This window comes from Calliphora vicina, chromosome 4 (genome assembly GCF_958450345.1).
Source record: "Calliphora vicina chromosome 4, idCalVici1.1, whole genome shotgun sequence".
In the NCBI taxonomy this organism is placed as follows: domain Eukaryota; kingdom Metazoa; phylum Arthropoda; class Insecta; order Diptera; family Calliphoridae; genus Calliphora; species Calliphora vicina.
In genome coordinates, this window is record NC_088783.1 from 37,033,303 (window position 1) to 37,051,257 (window position 17,955).

The following is a 17,955-nucleotide window of genomic DNA, read 5'->3' on the forward strand; positions in this document are numbered from 1 at the left end:
ACAAACATTTTAAATTCAAACATTTTAGATTTCAAACTGTGTTTTTTTATATATTTTATTTGTGTTTTAAATAAATAACAGTTTTATAATCTCCAGACGTTGTTTACCTCATATTATTATTATTATCCGTATAAAACACAATTTCGCCATAATACCTTTAATTAGTAATTTATTTTGTCATACATGAGACAAATAATGAACATGAGTATTCATAATTCTCTTTTAAAAGAAAATTAAATTTCTCAAAGAAATTAATTTAAATCTAAGTACAAACGGAAATTACAATTAAGAAGAAACGTGCAAGAAATACTCGTACACACATCCATATCTAGATAGATATACAACCTACAACATTGTTTCAAGTCTATATAATGTCTACATTTATACATAAATATAAATAATTTAATACAATACAATTAGTCTAAGATAAATAAACAAATAAATTATACATATTAACAGAAATCATAAACAAAATTCAATTAAATTAAATTTTAAAATTACTTACACAAAAGGCAGGTTTTTGTAGGCATTTTCAAAAAATACTTTTCTTTTTCTCATACGAGTATATAAAACATTTAAGCTTAAGAACTATTACTTATTGATATTAATTGAATTTCAAAGATATTATATGATATTTATATTCATAATTTATTTTTTTTTATTTTTTTATTTGAACACTAAATGTGCGTTAAATTGAAATATTTTTTTAATTAAATAAAAATGTAACTAGCTATTTTATAATATCTATATGAATGTTTGAATTTAATTTAAATTTATTTTGTTTAATTTTATCCATGTACGTATGTTTAGCCTAAAATTAATTTAATTATTTGTATAAACTACACCGAAGACTCGTAAATAACAATTTGCAAAACTTTTGGTTTATTGTTTTGAGCTTCTTTAACCTCTTTCAATATGGCATTTGTAATGGCTTCTAAGGCAGCTATATCCGCATTATTTGGATCTTTACGTGACATATTCCACTTTGGCATGGAAACCTTGAAAGAAAAGTTTTAAATAAATTTATATTTCTTGTTACTTTTAGAGCCATTATTACAACTTGTCGTTATAGTTAAAGTTACCTTTAAGGGTACCTTTTTCTATTGTTAAAGTTACCTTTAACTATAACGGCAAGTTGTAATAATGGCCCTTAGTGTTATGTTTGATTTTTTTTTGGTTAAATCTAAAAACTATAATTCTTAAATATGTGAGTAGAACAAATAGTTAGGGTAGGTTTATGGGTGGTGGCTTAAGTTTCGTTGAGACAAGGTTTAAAAAACCTTAGTTGTTTAAATGAAAAATATTTTATCAATAAAAATTTTAAGGCTAAATAATTAAAAAAATAATGTTTAGAAAAATTTTAGTTTTTACTGCAGAAAGAGAAATGAGTTTTATTTGTAATGTATATTTTTTGTTGTATTTCAAAACCAGTTTACTTTTATGGAGATCTTTATCGTTTCACACAACCGATTACCGTTTAAATACCGTTAAATTGCCGTCAAAAACTGTTTCCTCTATAAAACTTTCGAAAAAAGAAAATTGAAGCTAACATTGGAATAAAAATCAGCTTTAGGGTTACAAAATGTCCTGCATTTGAAGCTAAAATTGGAGTGTAAAAATACTTTAAAATACTAATATTGAATCTAAAATTGGATTATAAAAATACCTACGATTGATAGACCTAGAATTGAAACTAAAATTGGAGTATAAAGTACAAGATTAACGATTGAAGCTAAAACTGGAATTAAAGTGGCCTACGATTGTAGCTAAAATTTGAGTAAACAAAAACTTACGATTGAAGCTAAAATTGGAGTAGACATACGATTGAGGCTGCAATTTAAGTACAAAGAGACTACAATTGAAACAAAAATTGAAGTATAAAAATACATTAGATTGAAGCTGAAATTGGAGTATAAAAATACCTAAGATTGAATTTTATATTGAAATACAAAAAGAACTAGATTGAAACTATTTTTTAGTATAAAGATGTCAAAATTGAAGTACAAAGAGACCTACAATTGAAACATAAATTGGAGTATAAAAATACCTTCGATTGAAACTAAAATTGGAGTACAATAATATCAACGATTCAAGCTAAAACTGGAGTTAAAGATAGCTACGATTGAAGCTAAAATTGAAGTAAAGTAGTCAACGATTGAATTTAATATTGGAGTATAAAAAGACAGATTGAGGCCAAAATTTAAGTACAAAATTTAAACTTAAATTGGAGTATAAAAAGAAAAACGATTGAAACTAAAACTGGAGTATGGAAAGTCTTACTCTTGCAGCTATAATAAAATATAATAAAGGCCGATAGAACTTACGAAAGTGTTAACTGTCAAACGAACTGTCATACTGCGCTCAATTTTTGTCATTTATGATCAATAAACTCTGGCAAATCAAATTTACTTTGAAAATTAGTCATCGATTCGCGCAACTTATACTTATAGACTGTTTTATCGCGATGTTTTATCGCGATCTGTATGTCAAAATTTTTCGATAACTTGATTACGAGAATGGACCTGTCAATTGGCTTCCAAGGTAGGGCGATTTGACACACCTCAATTATTTCCTGTGGGGCCACGTGAAGTAATACACGCAGAGAAAAATATAGTTGTGCATGTTTCCTGTAACCATTTCAATATTTTTACAAGTTTTTTTTAACAATATTATAATCACAGTAACTATTTATATGATTTTGGTAACCATAATAGTATATGTTTGTGACAACCATATTTATGATGAATCTTTATATCATAATATGTTGTTCTCAGATTATGATATCCATAATATGGTAAGTCCTTCATCATACAAATTGTTGTCACAAACACATACCATATATAAAATTGATACAATCATGTGAATCGTAAATTAACCATATTATGGTTACCATAATCATATAAATAGTTACTGTGATTATAATATTGATAAAAAACTTGTAAAAATATTGAAATGGTTACAGTAAACATGCACAACTATATTTTTTCTCTGCGTGTAGTTTATGCTGATAAATCAGCTACAATTGACGCCTTGGAGACCATCATTGTTCGTATTATTCGTGACATACGCCCGAAATAATCTTCAATGTTAATGTCATTCGTATAAAAAAAATTTGTTCGATTAAAATTTACCCTTTCTGCAGTTAAAACTTAATTGGAGTATTAAAAGACCTGTGATCCAAACTAAAATTTTAATTCTTTATAAAAATTTAATTTTTTTTTGGAAAATAAAATCACAAAACCTGATGATCGTAATTTTTTAAAATTCTTTCATCTCTTGAAGTTGATAAAAAAATAGTGTTTTATGGAAATTTATATGATTTATGTTTAATCATAATATCAGAATCGAAATAATTTCAAATACCGATACAGTTAATTGTTTCGGTTACTAGTTCACAATATTAAATGTTTAAAATATGATATAAATGGACTATGAGTCCAGAACACTGAATTAAACGCAAACATTTGAAAGTGTAAACTTTCTCAAAAGTATAACCAAAGATCATATGTAAATGTGATAATAGCCAAAGTTAATCTTATATTGATTGCCTAATAAATTTTGTTAAACTAGTTTAAATTAAAACATTGTATGCCCAAATTAAACTAACAAGATTAAATTAACAAAACAATTATTAGTAATTTAAATTTAATAGCTAAGTATTAAACAATTATTTCTAATTCAATTAATTTAATTGAGAATCTTTCTAAGTATAAATTTAACTTTGGCTATGATTAAATTTACATATGATCTTTGGTTATACTTTTGAGAAAGTTTACACTTTAAAACTTTTGCGTTTAATTCAGTGGTTTGGACTCATAGTCACAAGGTGACGAACATGTTAAACGAAATTCATTAAAGTTATAAAATAAGAAACAAACATCAGATTTAAATAGAGAAAGAAAGTGCATACAATGTTTGTTGTAAATTATGTTCCATGTTCTCTTTATGTCGACCACTGGTTTAACTGATCGCTCGTTAAACGAAAGTATTGATTCGATGTACCGGTTCTACTCCTGTCGAATTTTTCAATATGTTTTGTTTTTGTGAAATAACTACTAAATCGTATTTTAGGTTGCACATCTATGATTCTGCTATAATCTGTTACTTAAAGCCATTTTATGCTCCAAAATAACCTTAAGATAAAGTTTTTTTTCCTACAAAACTAATAATTTGTGGTTTCCTACCGTTAACACTTTTTGTAGAGTTGCATAATCGAGGCCAGTGCCAGCAGTCTCGCCTAAACGTCTCAAAGTTTCCGCCATAGGACCAGAAAGTTCCTGTTTTAAATAAAAGCAAAGAAAACATTTTTTTGTTAGAAATAATCATTAATTAAGAAAACAAATATAGTTTTATATATAAGTATTACGTATGTAAACACTTCAAACAAAAGGAAATTTAAAACTTACTTGTAATTTGGCCCAACTGGTGGCATATTGACGTCTTACCAACTCAATTATAGTGGATGTTAAAGCCAAACCAATTAGAATATATAAAGTACATAAAAGCATATAATTTGGTTTTTCTATACAACAAAGGATTAAAAAAAATTAAAATCGCATAAGTAATAATGTAAATAAAGTTAAAATAAATTTTAAATACTTGGTACTAAATCACCAAAACCAATTGTTGTCATGGTTATAAAACAAAAATAGAAACCATCAAAAAATGTCCAATCATCTTCCCAGAGCAGCAGCAAACCCGCACCTATAGCTAAATAAACGCAAAGAAATAATACTGCCGACAAGGCATAGAACCACGTTTTGCCAATAAAATTTGTGAATTTTGGTGTTTCTGTAAATGTTAAATTAGAATAAAAATTTAAAACATTTTATCGATATCGAATTAAGTCTTTACTCACTTGGCATATGTTTGCCTAGCACTGATACGGCTGTCGCAAATAAACGGCCCCAATCCGCTATAACTGTTAGCGTAAAGGGAATGCCTATTAATGCGAAGCATATACAAAATGCTCTACCTGCTATCGTCACCGGCACAATATTGCCATAGCCAATGGTGGTTAAGACGGTGGATGAAAAGAATACCGCTTGTAAAATACTCCATCGTTCGTAAGGTTCGGGAAAATCTTTTTCTGCTTCGATTAATAAACCACCCTCGGCGGCTTCTTGTACGGCCTGCAATGTAGAATTTACTTTGCAGTTAGTTATTGTGAATTATTTAAGGGATTTAAATATATATTTTATAAATTATATATCTCTAATTCTCACTATGGATCAGCATATATATATGTTAATAAAAAAGAAACCACTAAATCTACAGTTTTGATTTTTTTATTTGATGGAAATTATTCTTACAACAACAAATATTATTTTTATAGTTCTAATCAATAGTGATGAATTTATGAAATTTTTCCGGAAACCCTTCCATTAAGAGTTTTATAGAGCTTTCTGTCACTTTGTCCAAACAGGTGGCCCATCTCCGTTTAAAATCTAACACACTTTTGGACATCTTTTTTGTGCTCTTCAATTCTCTTTTAACAAGAGCCCAATATCACTCCACTGGCTTTAGCTCCAGACAGTTTGGAGGATTTGCCTCTTTTGCACCACTTAAGACCTTGCTTACCATAGTGACTGGATGCCAAATCAGGCCAAAAATAAGTGGACACATTAGGAAGTCTTAAGAATGGAAGCAACCTTTTTTTTAAACATTCCTTGATTTAAATATCGGTATTTATAGAGCCCTTTGTAACAAATGTTTGGCTTATTGCCATACCAAGAACGCTTTTGGGTCCTAAACGTTTATTCAACATTCCTTTTCTACAACATTCCCTGCTTTCATACCGGATGTTTTGGGAGTAGCGTTCCTACGCGGGAAAAATTTGTCGGGAATTTTCGGAAATTTCTTCATAAGTTTTCTTCCAAAAGGTACTATATTCAGATACGTTTCGATGGCCAAATTTGTTGCTAATTGAATTATTCTATTATATCCATAGACTTTTTCGGTTCTAACAACAGATAGATAGTTAGCAAAGAAGTATTACTATTGAAATAACCGAATTTTTTTACTCAAGTCACAGCAGAAAAATTCAAATTTATGCTCTTAAATTTTAAGTTTATGCTCTTAATTGAATTATTAAGATGCCTACCTAACATTACATCTTTTAGAGATATTCAATGATCATTATTCATATTTAGAGAAAATAACAATAATAGTGGTTCAAATTTGTTTATCTACAATCAGATTTGAAAAATGTCCTAACTACACATGTTTTATAGATTTAACGTGGTCGCAATTCCAAAGTTTTTTAATTAACTAAACATTGAATTTATTGATTTCATACTGATTAAAACTACGACTTTGACAATACCGATCAAATGCCACTATTAAATCAGAAACCGTTATAAAGGCCAAACAAATACAGTTATTATATACATACTTCTTTTAAAACACTGGTAAAATTATATTTTTAATCGAAAAAAATTTTCTGGCTTTTGGTTTAATTTAATGTTAAAAAATTCCCGGGAATTCCCGCGAATGAAACGATTTTTTAATTTCCTCCCGCGAAAGAAAAATGTCCGGGAAATTAGGAACCCTAGTTGGGAGCTATTTTTAAAATGCTTTCTATTTATTGGCTTTAGAAACATTATGTGGACCATTCCTTCTACCTGAACCAGGTATTCTATCAACTGGCAAGTTCTTCCAAAACTGTTTAATAACATTGGAATCAGTTTGACGGCAGACCTTTGATTGTTTGGCATACTTTTTGTAGGACCACGTTGGGTTTTGTTGAAAATATTTAATAACTAGCTGACCCGACAGATGTTGTCCTGTCTAAGTTAAGAAAATGCTTGTGTTCGATTTGTGAATTTGTGAGAAGCGGTTTGTTTGAAAAGGGTAAAAATTTTAAAAAATAGTAAAAACTGAATGATAATTTTTATTCATATAGGACATAGAATAAAATATACATAGAAGCGCTTGGTTTGAAAAATGAGTGATCACAGATCGAGCTCATTTTCTTGATTAATCGCTTATTGGCCAAGTTATAAGCGATTTTATATTTTTTGAGTTTTTATATAAAAAAATCGATTTTTTGTCAAAAATATGAGTGATCACAGATCGTGCTCCTTTTCTTGATTAAACGCTTATTGGCCAAGTTATTAGCGATTTTAGATATTTTGAGTTTTTATATAAAAAAATATGAGTGATCACAGATCGAGCTCCTTTTCTTGATTAAACGCTTGTTGGCCAAGTTATTAGCGAATTTAGATATTTTGAGTTTTTATATAAAAAAGAATTTTTTGTCAGAAATATGAGTGATCACAGATCGAGCTCCTTTTCTTGATTAAACGCTTATTGGCCAAGTTATTAGCGATTTTAGAAATTTTTAGTTTTTATATAAAAAATTGATTTTTGCTAAGAAATATGAGTGATCACAGATCGAGATCTTTTTCTTGATAAACGCTTGTTGGTCAAGTTATTAGCGAATTTAGATATTTTTAGTTTTTATATAAAAAATCGATTTTTGGGCAGAAATATGAGTGATCACAGATCGAGCTCCTTTTCTTGATTAAAGGCTTATTGGCCAAGTTATTAGCGAATTTAGATATTTTGAGTTTTTATATAAAAATTCGGTTTTTGGTCAGAAATATGAGTGATCACAGATGGAGGTCCTTTTCTTCATTAAACGCTTATTGGCCAAGTTATTAGCGAATTTAGATATTTTGAGTTTTTATATAAAAAATCGGTTTTTGGTCAGAAATATGAGTGATCACAGATGGTGGTCCTTTTCCCGATTAAACGCTTATTGGCAAAGTTATTAGCGAATTTAGATATTTTGAGTTTTTATATAGAAAATCGATTTTTTGTCAGAAATATGAGTGATCACAGATCAAGCTCCTTTTCTTGATTAAACGCTTATTGGCCAAGTTATTAGCGATTTTAGAAATTTTTAGTTTTTATATAAAAAATTGATTTTTGCTAAGAAATATGAGTGATCACAGATCGAGATCTTTTTCTTGATAAACGCTTGTTGGTCAAGTTATTAGCGAATTTAGATATTTTTAGTTTTTATATAAAAAATTGATTTTTGTTAGGAAATATGAGTGATCACAGATCGAGCTCTTTTTCTTGATTAAACGTTTATTGGCCAAGTTATTAGCGAATTTAGCTATTTTGAGTTTTTATATAAAAAATCGATTTTTTGTCAGAAATATGAGTGATCACAGATCAAGCTCCTTTTCTTGATTAAACGCTTATTGACTAAGTTATTATCGATTTAAGCTATTGTGAGTTTTTATATAAGTAATCGAATTTTGGTCTGAAATATGATTGATCACAGACCGATGAATTTTGCAGATGTATTTAATAAGTGGGCGTATTAGTGGAAGTGGACAATTTTTATTTATGTAAAAACTTTTGCGGACTATGTATTGCGAAAAAATACATAGGCGTCCTGCGATTTTAGATATATCGAAAAAAAATTGGAGTTGTCAATTTTTCTTTCAGTAAAAACTTAAATTGGATTACTATGATCATTTAAACAAAAAATTAGCCAAATCTAAGTTGGACTATGACCAACATTTAAAAAAAAATCTCTAAATCGGTTCTACAGTTCTCTACTGATGCAATTACTTCTCGAATCTCGTTTTAATCGGATTAACAACAAATGAACATAATTGACATTGAACATAATAACTCACATACTTTTGAAAATAACTTGATTTAAAAGTTTTAATGAAAAACGTTTGTTAAGGTTTTTTCGATCACACTCCTATTGGTCTTGCGAATGCACTCTCTGGGGCCTCTTTTAACCTAATGATCACATAATTCTACAACAAAATATCAATGATTAGTGAATAGTGAATTAATAATGGACTTTTGCTAACTTGCTGATCAGAGATTTACATGAAATTTTTAAATTATGTTCAGTATTACAGATTTTATTATATTCTTAAATATTGAAATATAGTCGTAGTGCGTGTTCTATTTATATTATATATTTAGTTAGCGATTTTTAACATTTAAAAATTTTACCAAGCATTGGCCCGATTTGTTCACAATATCGGACTTAATTTATGACCAATCTGGGATTTTGGGATTTGCAATTTGCTATTTGGTAGCTCTAATGGCCGTAGTTTCGATTTGTGTTGAATTCTGTTCATGATATACATTTTCCTTTAGAAATCAAATTTTGTACTCTGAAGAGTGTTAGTTGTAGATTTTTACAAAATGTAAATATGTACTAGAAATTACGTGTAAATGTTTTTATGACAATTATGTTATAACTTTCTTTTATATTTTTATCTAATAACACATTAAAAGAGTTTTGTAACACTCCTTAACGTTTAATCTTTTTATAACTTGCCGTAAAATAATTCAATTATCAAGTGTCTTTCATCCTTAATCCTAATTAATTGAGTAGCAAATTAAATGATGGTAAAATTATAAATTAAAAGCTTTACCATGAAACATGACACCACGCACTAATACTCAGTCTATTGTTGAACAAATAGTCTAAAAGACAATACAATAAATTAGTTTTGCCATTAAAATTTTATTAACTTTTTTTTGGAAAAAGGACTACCTACTACTTGCACGTAATGGTACCAAGGAAAATTTATTTTTTTATGGAGCTCATAAAAATCATAAACTAAAAAGTTTATTGAATGTAACGAGTGACATTATAATAAACTACAAGTAAATGGCTATGAATTGTACAAAAATTGAAACTGTCGAATTAAATGAGAGAAAACTGGGCTGTATTTAAAAGAAATTGTTATCTGGCAATAAAAACAGGCACGACAACAGCAGTCATACAAATGGGACAGTGATGCCTATTTTAATAAAAACAATTAAGAGAGCTATATTCGGCTATGCCGAATCTTATATACCCTTCACCAAATTATACTTCAAAATAAAAATTTTAAATATTTTTAGGTAAACAAAATTTAATTTTTTTTCCAAACTTGCTTTTTTAATTTTTTGGAAAAAATTTCGTATTGTTATTTTATTTTTTTAAATTTAAAAATTTTTTTTTTGTTTTGTCAATTTTTTTTTGGTGAAAAAAAAAATCATGTTCAAAAATATTTTATCCGATTTTGACCAATTGTAGGTCCAACTTACTATGGTCTTATATACGTCGTTACAAAGGTCTTTGAAATATCTATCATTATATATCCATATTGTCTATATTAATGACTTAGTAATCCAGATATAGGTCCAAAATAGGTAAAAAATCGAGGTTGTCCTAGTTTTTTCCTCATATCTTCGTCATTTGTGGACCGATTTTGCTGATTTTAAATAGGACACTTCTGACAGATTTATTGAAGATTTGGATCCCGAAGATATCTGGGGTCTTCAGAAAATTGATTCAACAGACAGACGGACATATTCGAATTCGAATATTCAGTTAAAGAACATTGTAGAAATAGAGCTTTCTAGATGGTTATGCAGTGTTATAAATAGTGTCAGAGGTTGCAGTCGTGAGTGAGTTTATCAGAGATGCTTTTCGAATAAACATCAACTGAGTGCCTTAAAGTGTGTAGTGTTTTTCAAGTAAATTCGTGTACATTATAAATTGTGTCTGTATTTCTCAGAATTTATAAACGTATATAAAAAACATTGAGTGGCTATTTAATTCTGTTGTTGTACATTTGAATAAATAAAGAGTTGTTACCATTTTCAAACTACTAAACGGCTTTTATTTGCAATCAAAAGTATCCGGTTTATTTAAAGGAAATAAACCAGCGTTTAAAACGTAACAATATGAATTTTAATCTAGTACGAAAATTTTATTGTTTTATTGTTAAAAAATCTACTAATTTTGTAAACGTTTTTAAGAGTTTTTTATATGAACGAAAACGTTTAGAGGAATGTGAAAATCACTAATTTGTCAATACTGCCACAAAATGTGCAAAAGATAAGCTGCTGTGCAAACACATGTGGTGTTTCAAACATTAAATTCTATATAAACCACCCTTTTTATTTGAAAGCAATAAATTGTAAACCAAAAAAAATGAGTCACTTAGAATTTGTGTAATTGTTAGGAAATCAGATGAAAACTAAATTTGAGCGCTGAGAGTAATCAGGGCGTTGGTGGTGTAATGGTCAGCATAGTTGCCTTCCAAGCAGTTGATCCGGGTTCGATTCCCGGCCAACGCACACTATTTTTTTTTTTTTAATTTTTATATAATTATTTTTTATTATTTTTAAACTTACCGCTTCATATTTAGCTAATTCAAATTTAAATAATTCATCCAAATTGTTAACATCCGTATTATTTAATATCACATGAATAAATCTTTCTCTTTGTGTTTTCACAATTGTTTTCAATTCTTGTAAACGTTCCACTTCGGCCGGTCTCTCCAGCTGGCGAAATATCTGAAAATATTCAAAATATAAATAAAATTTTAAATCTATTTAAAAATCCATGATATTACAAATAAATTAAACAACTTCTCTGCTTTAATGCTTAATTATTGCAAAAATTAAATTTTATCGTTCTGTTCAATATCTCTCATTTAAATTTAAGTAATCATTATTACAGATTATTTCAATTGCATCATTTTCCACTGAAAATTAAATCAATTTTCATCATGATTGATTACTTGTTGAATTGTTTTTGTGCCATTGAAAATAATTCTTCTTTCCATACTACAAATTTTCAAATTTGTTTATTTAATATTAAATGTTTTTTTTTCTAGTTTTTTGCTTTTGTTGTACTTGTGTCTATTCTAAGGGTTTTTTCTTCATTTCCATTCCCATTTGAATTGTACAAATATATTGATGTTGTGTGGCTTTTTTTGTTAAACAAATAATTTATTTAAATAACCAACAACAATGTGTAAAATATCGCATTATTCATTATCTTTTGCTATAATTAAATTATTGATTTAGATGAGTCATTAACACTTTAATGTGTTAAAATTTTGTGTATTTTCTTTGAATTTTATTTTCAAATATTGTTCGGCTAAATTTAATGCAATTAGAATTGGTTGTTTTAATAAAATTATTAGAAGTGTTGTGGATGTTTGGGATTTCCCCAAAATACAGGCTGGGTCAAAGTGACTGACATTGCCCAGCCCAAATGCCAAACGGTAGACATGAAATTTTGATTATATGTTCCCCTCTCCTTAGATCCACTAAGAAGGACTTTTTGGAAATTCGAATGTTTAAGGGTAAATTCGGAACATTACATCTTCTAAACTAATGCAGATTTCAAAAACATTGAAAATGCCTCTACTTCTCCCCTTTAGGGGAGAAAACGGTTGAAAACTAGGTTTTGGTACTTTTTTGTGCCCTTATCTTTTAATCCAATAGTTGTAGAAATATTTTTTTAAATCGTATTATTTACTCCTCAAAAAATACAAAATATAAATTTGGTACTTTTTGGAAAATCCATCCCTTAAGGGGTAAAAACGGGAAAATAGATTTCATTAAAATATTTATTATTTTTCCAACAACGTTTCTCCAATTTTTTATACCTTACAAAAAATATGATGTTTCGAGGTCATCAAAATATGTATTTTTTTGTGAGATGATTTCTTTGTTGGATTAAAATCTCTTACCACCGAGCTATTTCTTTAGGTTTGAAAACAGGAAATAGTCACTCGAAGATAAATCCGGAGAATAGGGCGAATGAGTGAGTAATTCGTAGCATGATTCATGGATTTTTTCCATTGAAACTGCACATGTATGCATCCGGTTGTATCGGCAAATGCCGCACCCAGCTTGCAGAAATCTTTCTCATACCCAAGAGATCATTCAAAATAGAAACCACAGAACCATGTGAGATACCTATTGATGGTGCAGAATTCCCATAGTATTTATCAAGCTTAGCCTTTATTTGAGTGATGTTTTTTTCCTGCAAGAAATAATGCTTAATCAGTAGCTCGTTTCTGTATTTCTCGCATCGTAAAATTTATCACATGAAGTGTGAAACAAAAAATTCCATCGTTTCTCGATGTGTGAGAAAAAAGTGTTTCTGTAGCCCGTTTCTGTATATCTCGCATCTTAAAACTTTCCGCATGAAACGATTGAATTGAAACACAAGTGTTTCTGTATCTTTACCTTGCGAGAATTATCTGTCATTTAAATAATTTACCAGCAATTATTGGAAGGATGTGAGAAAAAGTGTTTCTGTAATAATTTTTTTCGAAAAGTTTCTCACAAGAACTGTCAAAACAAGTCACATTTCAAATTCCTGGCGGTAATCTGCTATCAATGGCTGTCAAAGACAAACTAAATGGCGATGGTTGTTCAAATTTTGACAGGAGTCAACTGGCAGATGCCTGTTGACAAGAGCAGTCTTGCCCTTTCAGTTAAGATGAGGAAAATTCAAATTAACCTGCCCGGGAGTTTATGAGGGAAAAGTAAAATTGGTACTTTCTCTTCTAATGGTACTTTTTTGATATATTAAATAATTCATTAATTTTTTCTGTTGTTTTCGGGGAACTCAAAGGTGGAAACTATTATACGATTTAGGAAAAGCAAACTCCGCCAACATAATATTCCAATTTTTGGAAAAAACCATGATAACCTCGATTTTTGATCTATATCTGGATTACTAAGTCATTAATATAGACTATATGGATATCCGATGATGGATATTTCAAAGTCCATTGGAACGATTTATATAAGGGTATAGTAAAGCTACGTTTCCGCATACACCGTAATCATCACCGAAAACGAAATTCCATTCATTTGCACTGACAAAAAGTTCGTTTCAGAAACCGGCAACGAAAATTGGGAACGAAATGGCACCGATCAGTAACTAAAAACCTGTCATTTGGGGCCGGAACGAAAACAACTTCAAGTAGGTTGTTTGCTGTAGGAACGAAATTATTTTAATTATTTACTTATTTCAAATTTAAAGAAAATCAATATGAATAAAAAAATAAATTTTCTTTATTGTAAGAGGAAAAAATAATAGATTTTGACAAAAATAATGAAATTAAAAAATAAATAATCTGTTTTATGCCGCAACGCACCCAACTTAAACGAAAACAATTCAGAAACGAGACAGTGACGAACACCTACGTTTTTCAGTTTCAGTTTTCGTTATCGGCGCCGATGCGGAAACCCAGCTTAAGTTGGACCTACAATGGGTCAAAATCAGGAAAAATATTTTTAACCCGAATTTTTTTTCAACAAAAAAACATTTTTGTCATAAATTTTTTTTCAATAAGTTTAAATTAAAAAAACAATTACGAAAATAAAAAAAAATTTTGTTTACCTAAAAATATTTAAAAATTTTATTTTAATGTATAATTTGGTGAAGGGTATAGGATTCGGTACAGCCAAATATAGCTCTCTTACTTGTTTTTGTTAATTTTTTTTTATATATTTAATTATTGTGAATGCAATAAAAAGAAAAACAATTTCAATTAAAATTTTTTTGTCTAAATTTTTGATTTACGAGAATTTTTAAATTTCAACAAAAAAAATTATATCACATAAACATTAAAACGAGACACACTGTTTAAATTTTTAATTATGTTCCAAATGAAAAAAAAAATATTTAAAATATGTTATAGATTTGCAATTAATAAAAAGCCACCATTAATTATAAATTTGTCTAGCGGTTGGATTGAAATGGTTTTTTTTCTGTATAAATACACCCACAAAAATATGTGTGTGAGTTATATTAAAGCTGTCAACAAATAAAAATTAATAATTTTTTCCACAAACACACTACTAAATTAAAATTATTTATGAGTAGATAAAATTAAAATATAACAGTCATCCTCCTCAGTGTTTTTAACAACTGTCAAAATGTATGACATTGATAGTGGTAATTTTTAGAATCCCTTTTAAAAATCCCTTTTAAAAACTATAGCAAACGTTTATAGATCCCTACATATGTTTGTACTTGATGTTCTATTAACTTTGTTTATTTAAGTTTTTTGAACACTGTACAAGTAAAACCACTTGTTCTTTATTTCACATTTTGGGTGATTGACATTTCATAAATCTGGTGCTTAGATTATTTCCTATTTTCCATATCTTTTTGTTGTTTTTTTCGGATTTATTTAGCTGTAGAAAATATAATTTTTATTATGGTTTGTTTTGTTGGCTTTTGGCCAAAATAATTAGACAAACATTGATATTTATGAAAATCGTAAAAATTAACCAGAATATAAATTAAAAGATCTATGGCAAAGACTACATTTCCCTCCAGACATGCAAAATAACAACAAATTGGTCAAAATAACAAAAATTGTTGATGACATGTTTGTTGACAATGCGTGTTTAAATGTGACATTTAGCATATTATTTAAATAAATAAATGACATTTAATAATATTAGCACAAATAAAAAAAAACACAATATTTGTTGTATGTACGATTATAGAGAACTATTTTTAACTTGATTCTCTTTCATTTAAATTAAATTAAAAGAGTGAGTGTAAGTGTTCAAAAAAAAAAAGTTAATTTTTCCCAGAAAACGTGAACCGATTTATATTTTTTTCTTTTTATATTGTGTGTGTTTATATTTAAATTATTATTAATGTGTTTTATTCTTTTGTTATTGCTGACATTTACTGGAAATCTTAATTTAATTTGAAAATACAATACTTTTGCATTCTTAACGAGAGTCCAAAAGAAAGAAGATATTTTTGGAATTTCAACCTCAATTTTATAAAAAAGATAAATGACATTTGTGTCATTTTAAATCAAGTCGGTCTAGTCACAAACGATATTATATTTATCAACGTTTTATTTTTTATATTATATATTCAAAGAATAAAATAGAACAAATTAGAACTTGCTGTAGTTTTTATACCCTACACCACCATAGTGGGGAGGGTATATTGGGTTAGTGCTGATGTTTGTAATGTGCAAAACTATTGTCTCTAGACTCACCTTAAAGCATACCGATCTGCTCAGAATAACTTTCTGAATCGATTTCCGAGGACAACTCCTATTGAATATCCATAAATATCTTAGTTATATATGTAGATATCCAAACCAAATTCAGTACAAATAAATTTTATATAAGACGATCTCGCACAACCAAATTTTGTGACGATCGGTTCATAATTAGTCGTAGCTCCCATAACGCCAACTTCCGAAAAACACTTTAACTAACACAAATCTCTTAAAAAATTGGTATAATATTAAAACCCAATAAGCATTTTTACTGGAATTCAAGTTTAAAGCAAGTGTAATTCAAGCCTTGAATTATAGTCAAGCAATTGAATTACAGTGGTATTACACTTTATATCAATAGCATTCTCCAGTAAAAAGGAAACATAAATTCAAGCCATATGTTTTTTGTTTGAAAAATAAATAAATTTTCAAATATTTTTCATGTCTAAAGTATAATTACATTTGCATTCAAGTCAAATTCCAACAAAATGTTCAAGTGCATGAATTTTTAGGGCTTTGGTGCTTACTGGGAAATGTTGGTATTCAAATAATATTCAATACGAATAAGTTTTGTGTACACAGAAGTCTTGCCTAATTTGATATACACAAAAGTCTTGACTTTAAAGTTTTTGCGATTTTGATCTGGAAGATGAAGTTTTTTTGATTTTTTATGTTCACAACTTTGCCTCAGAGAGTAAATCAAAATTCCAAAATTTTGATTTTTTATGTTCACAACTTTGCCTCAGAGAGTAAATCAAAATTCCAAAATTGCAAGTTATGAGCCTGAGAAAATGATCACTTTTTTGCAAAAATGTGCACGACTTTGGGCCTTTTTTTGGTCTTTTATCATATATGTGGTGTCCATATATAGTGGTGTCCGTATATGGTTATATTTCCATGACTTAAAAAATTACATACAGTGTAATTAATCATAGCTCCCATATAAATTTTAAAATAAATCTGCTTATAATCATCTTCTCGGTGTAGGGTATCACATAGTCGGGCTTGGCCTACTATACTTTCTTCCTTGTTTATTTATTTGTTTATTTAATATCACTGACCTAAGAAATTAAATAAAAGTGTTTTTTTAGCACTTGTGGTTAAATTGAATATTGAGTTGGGGGAACGCAGTAAATTTAAATTGCTGTTACACGATCGCTAAAAAATTTGTTACATCATTATAGGATTTAAGAATACCATTTCAAGTGTGAGAAACTTGTTTTTGTTTGCAATTATATTAGTAAAGGACAAATAAAACTCAAGGATTTAAAGCTGGCTGTTCTCGTTCTTTAGTTCTTCTGACTACATAGCTCCTCTTACGGACATTGGTATGTTGATGAAATATTCAACTACCTTTAGGCGGAATTGTCACCATAACTGAATACACTACGCTAAGATGAACTGAAAAAACTTAGTTGTGATGACTATAATCGAACAGCGTCATATTATGATTGGATTTTTTAATAATAAAGTCCAACCATATTATGATAACTGCTCAACTAATATGCTTTATAATAAAGTATGATAACCTGACCATAACATGAAACCAGCTCAACTATGAATATATATTTTTATAAATAAAATGTCTAATACTGAAATTAATATAAATTGATGACGATAAACAATTATGATTGTTTAGAACCTAGCAAAGTTTCCGTAACCATATTGTAGTCATATCTACATATTACTAAATACTTCAGGTTGAGATATTGGCGAACAGGGAGGAATGAATTCAAGTCATCCACGGAAATATTCGTGGAAGCACTGGCATCATACTTAGTGTACTTATTTCTTAGTCAGCCAGTGTAAACTGCACTCCAGGTTAGTCGAAATTAGGGTTTGGGGTCCGGGATTTCCCGCCCCGGAATTCCCGGGATTTCCCGTAAAATTATTGTCGGGAATTCCCGGCAAATTTAAAATTTTTTCCCGGGAAAACGGGAAATTTAAAATTAACGTAATTTAAAATTTTTTCTCAAAAAATTATTTTACCTATGATTCAAAACAAATATTTTAGTTTTATTTTATTTGATACTGTTTGATCTTACACACACTTGTAAGAGTAAATGATGATGTTTCCGAAATACAAATGGAGCAAAATTTTGAAAACAAATTAGAATATGCAATCAAT

At 28.6% G+C, this 17,955-nt stretch overlaps 1 protein-coding gene and 1 non-coding gene across 3 annotated transcripts in view; one reads left to right on the plus strand and one right to left on the minus strand.

Annotated features, from left to right (window-relative positions):
- Positions 1–671: 671 nt before the first annotated feature.
- The window catches only part of LOC135957052 (TWiK family of potassium channels protein 7), an 86,388-nt gene continuing 69,104 nt past the window's right edge, over positions 672–17,955 (minus strand). For both annotated transcript variants that reach the window (XM_065507711.1, XM_065507710.1), the window contains exons 2-7: positions 11,176–11,337; positions 4,859–5,132; positions 4,600–4,791; positions 4,407–4,522; positions 4,185–4,277; positions 672–998 (exon numbers count right to left, since the gene is read on the minus strand). In XM_065507711.1, the coding sequence (XP_065363783.1) occupies positions 840–998; positions 4,185–4,277; positions 4,407–4,522; positions 4,600–4,791; positions 4,859–5,132; positions 11,176–11,337 (996 nt within the window). In that variant the 3' untranslated portion in view covers positions 672–839. The remainder of the gene's footprint in view (positions 999–4,184; positions 4,278–4,406; positions 4,523–4,599; positions 4,792–4,858; positions 5,133–11,175; positions 11,338–17,955) is intronic.
- TRNAG-UCC (transfer RNA glycine (anticodon UCC)) lies at positions 11,047–11,118 on the plus strand. Its single transcript has one exon. It is a non-coding gene; the product is annotated as a tRNA-Gly (tRNA).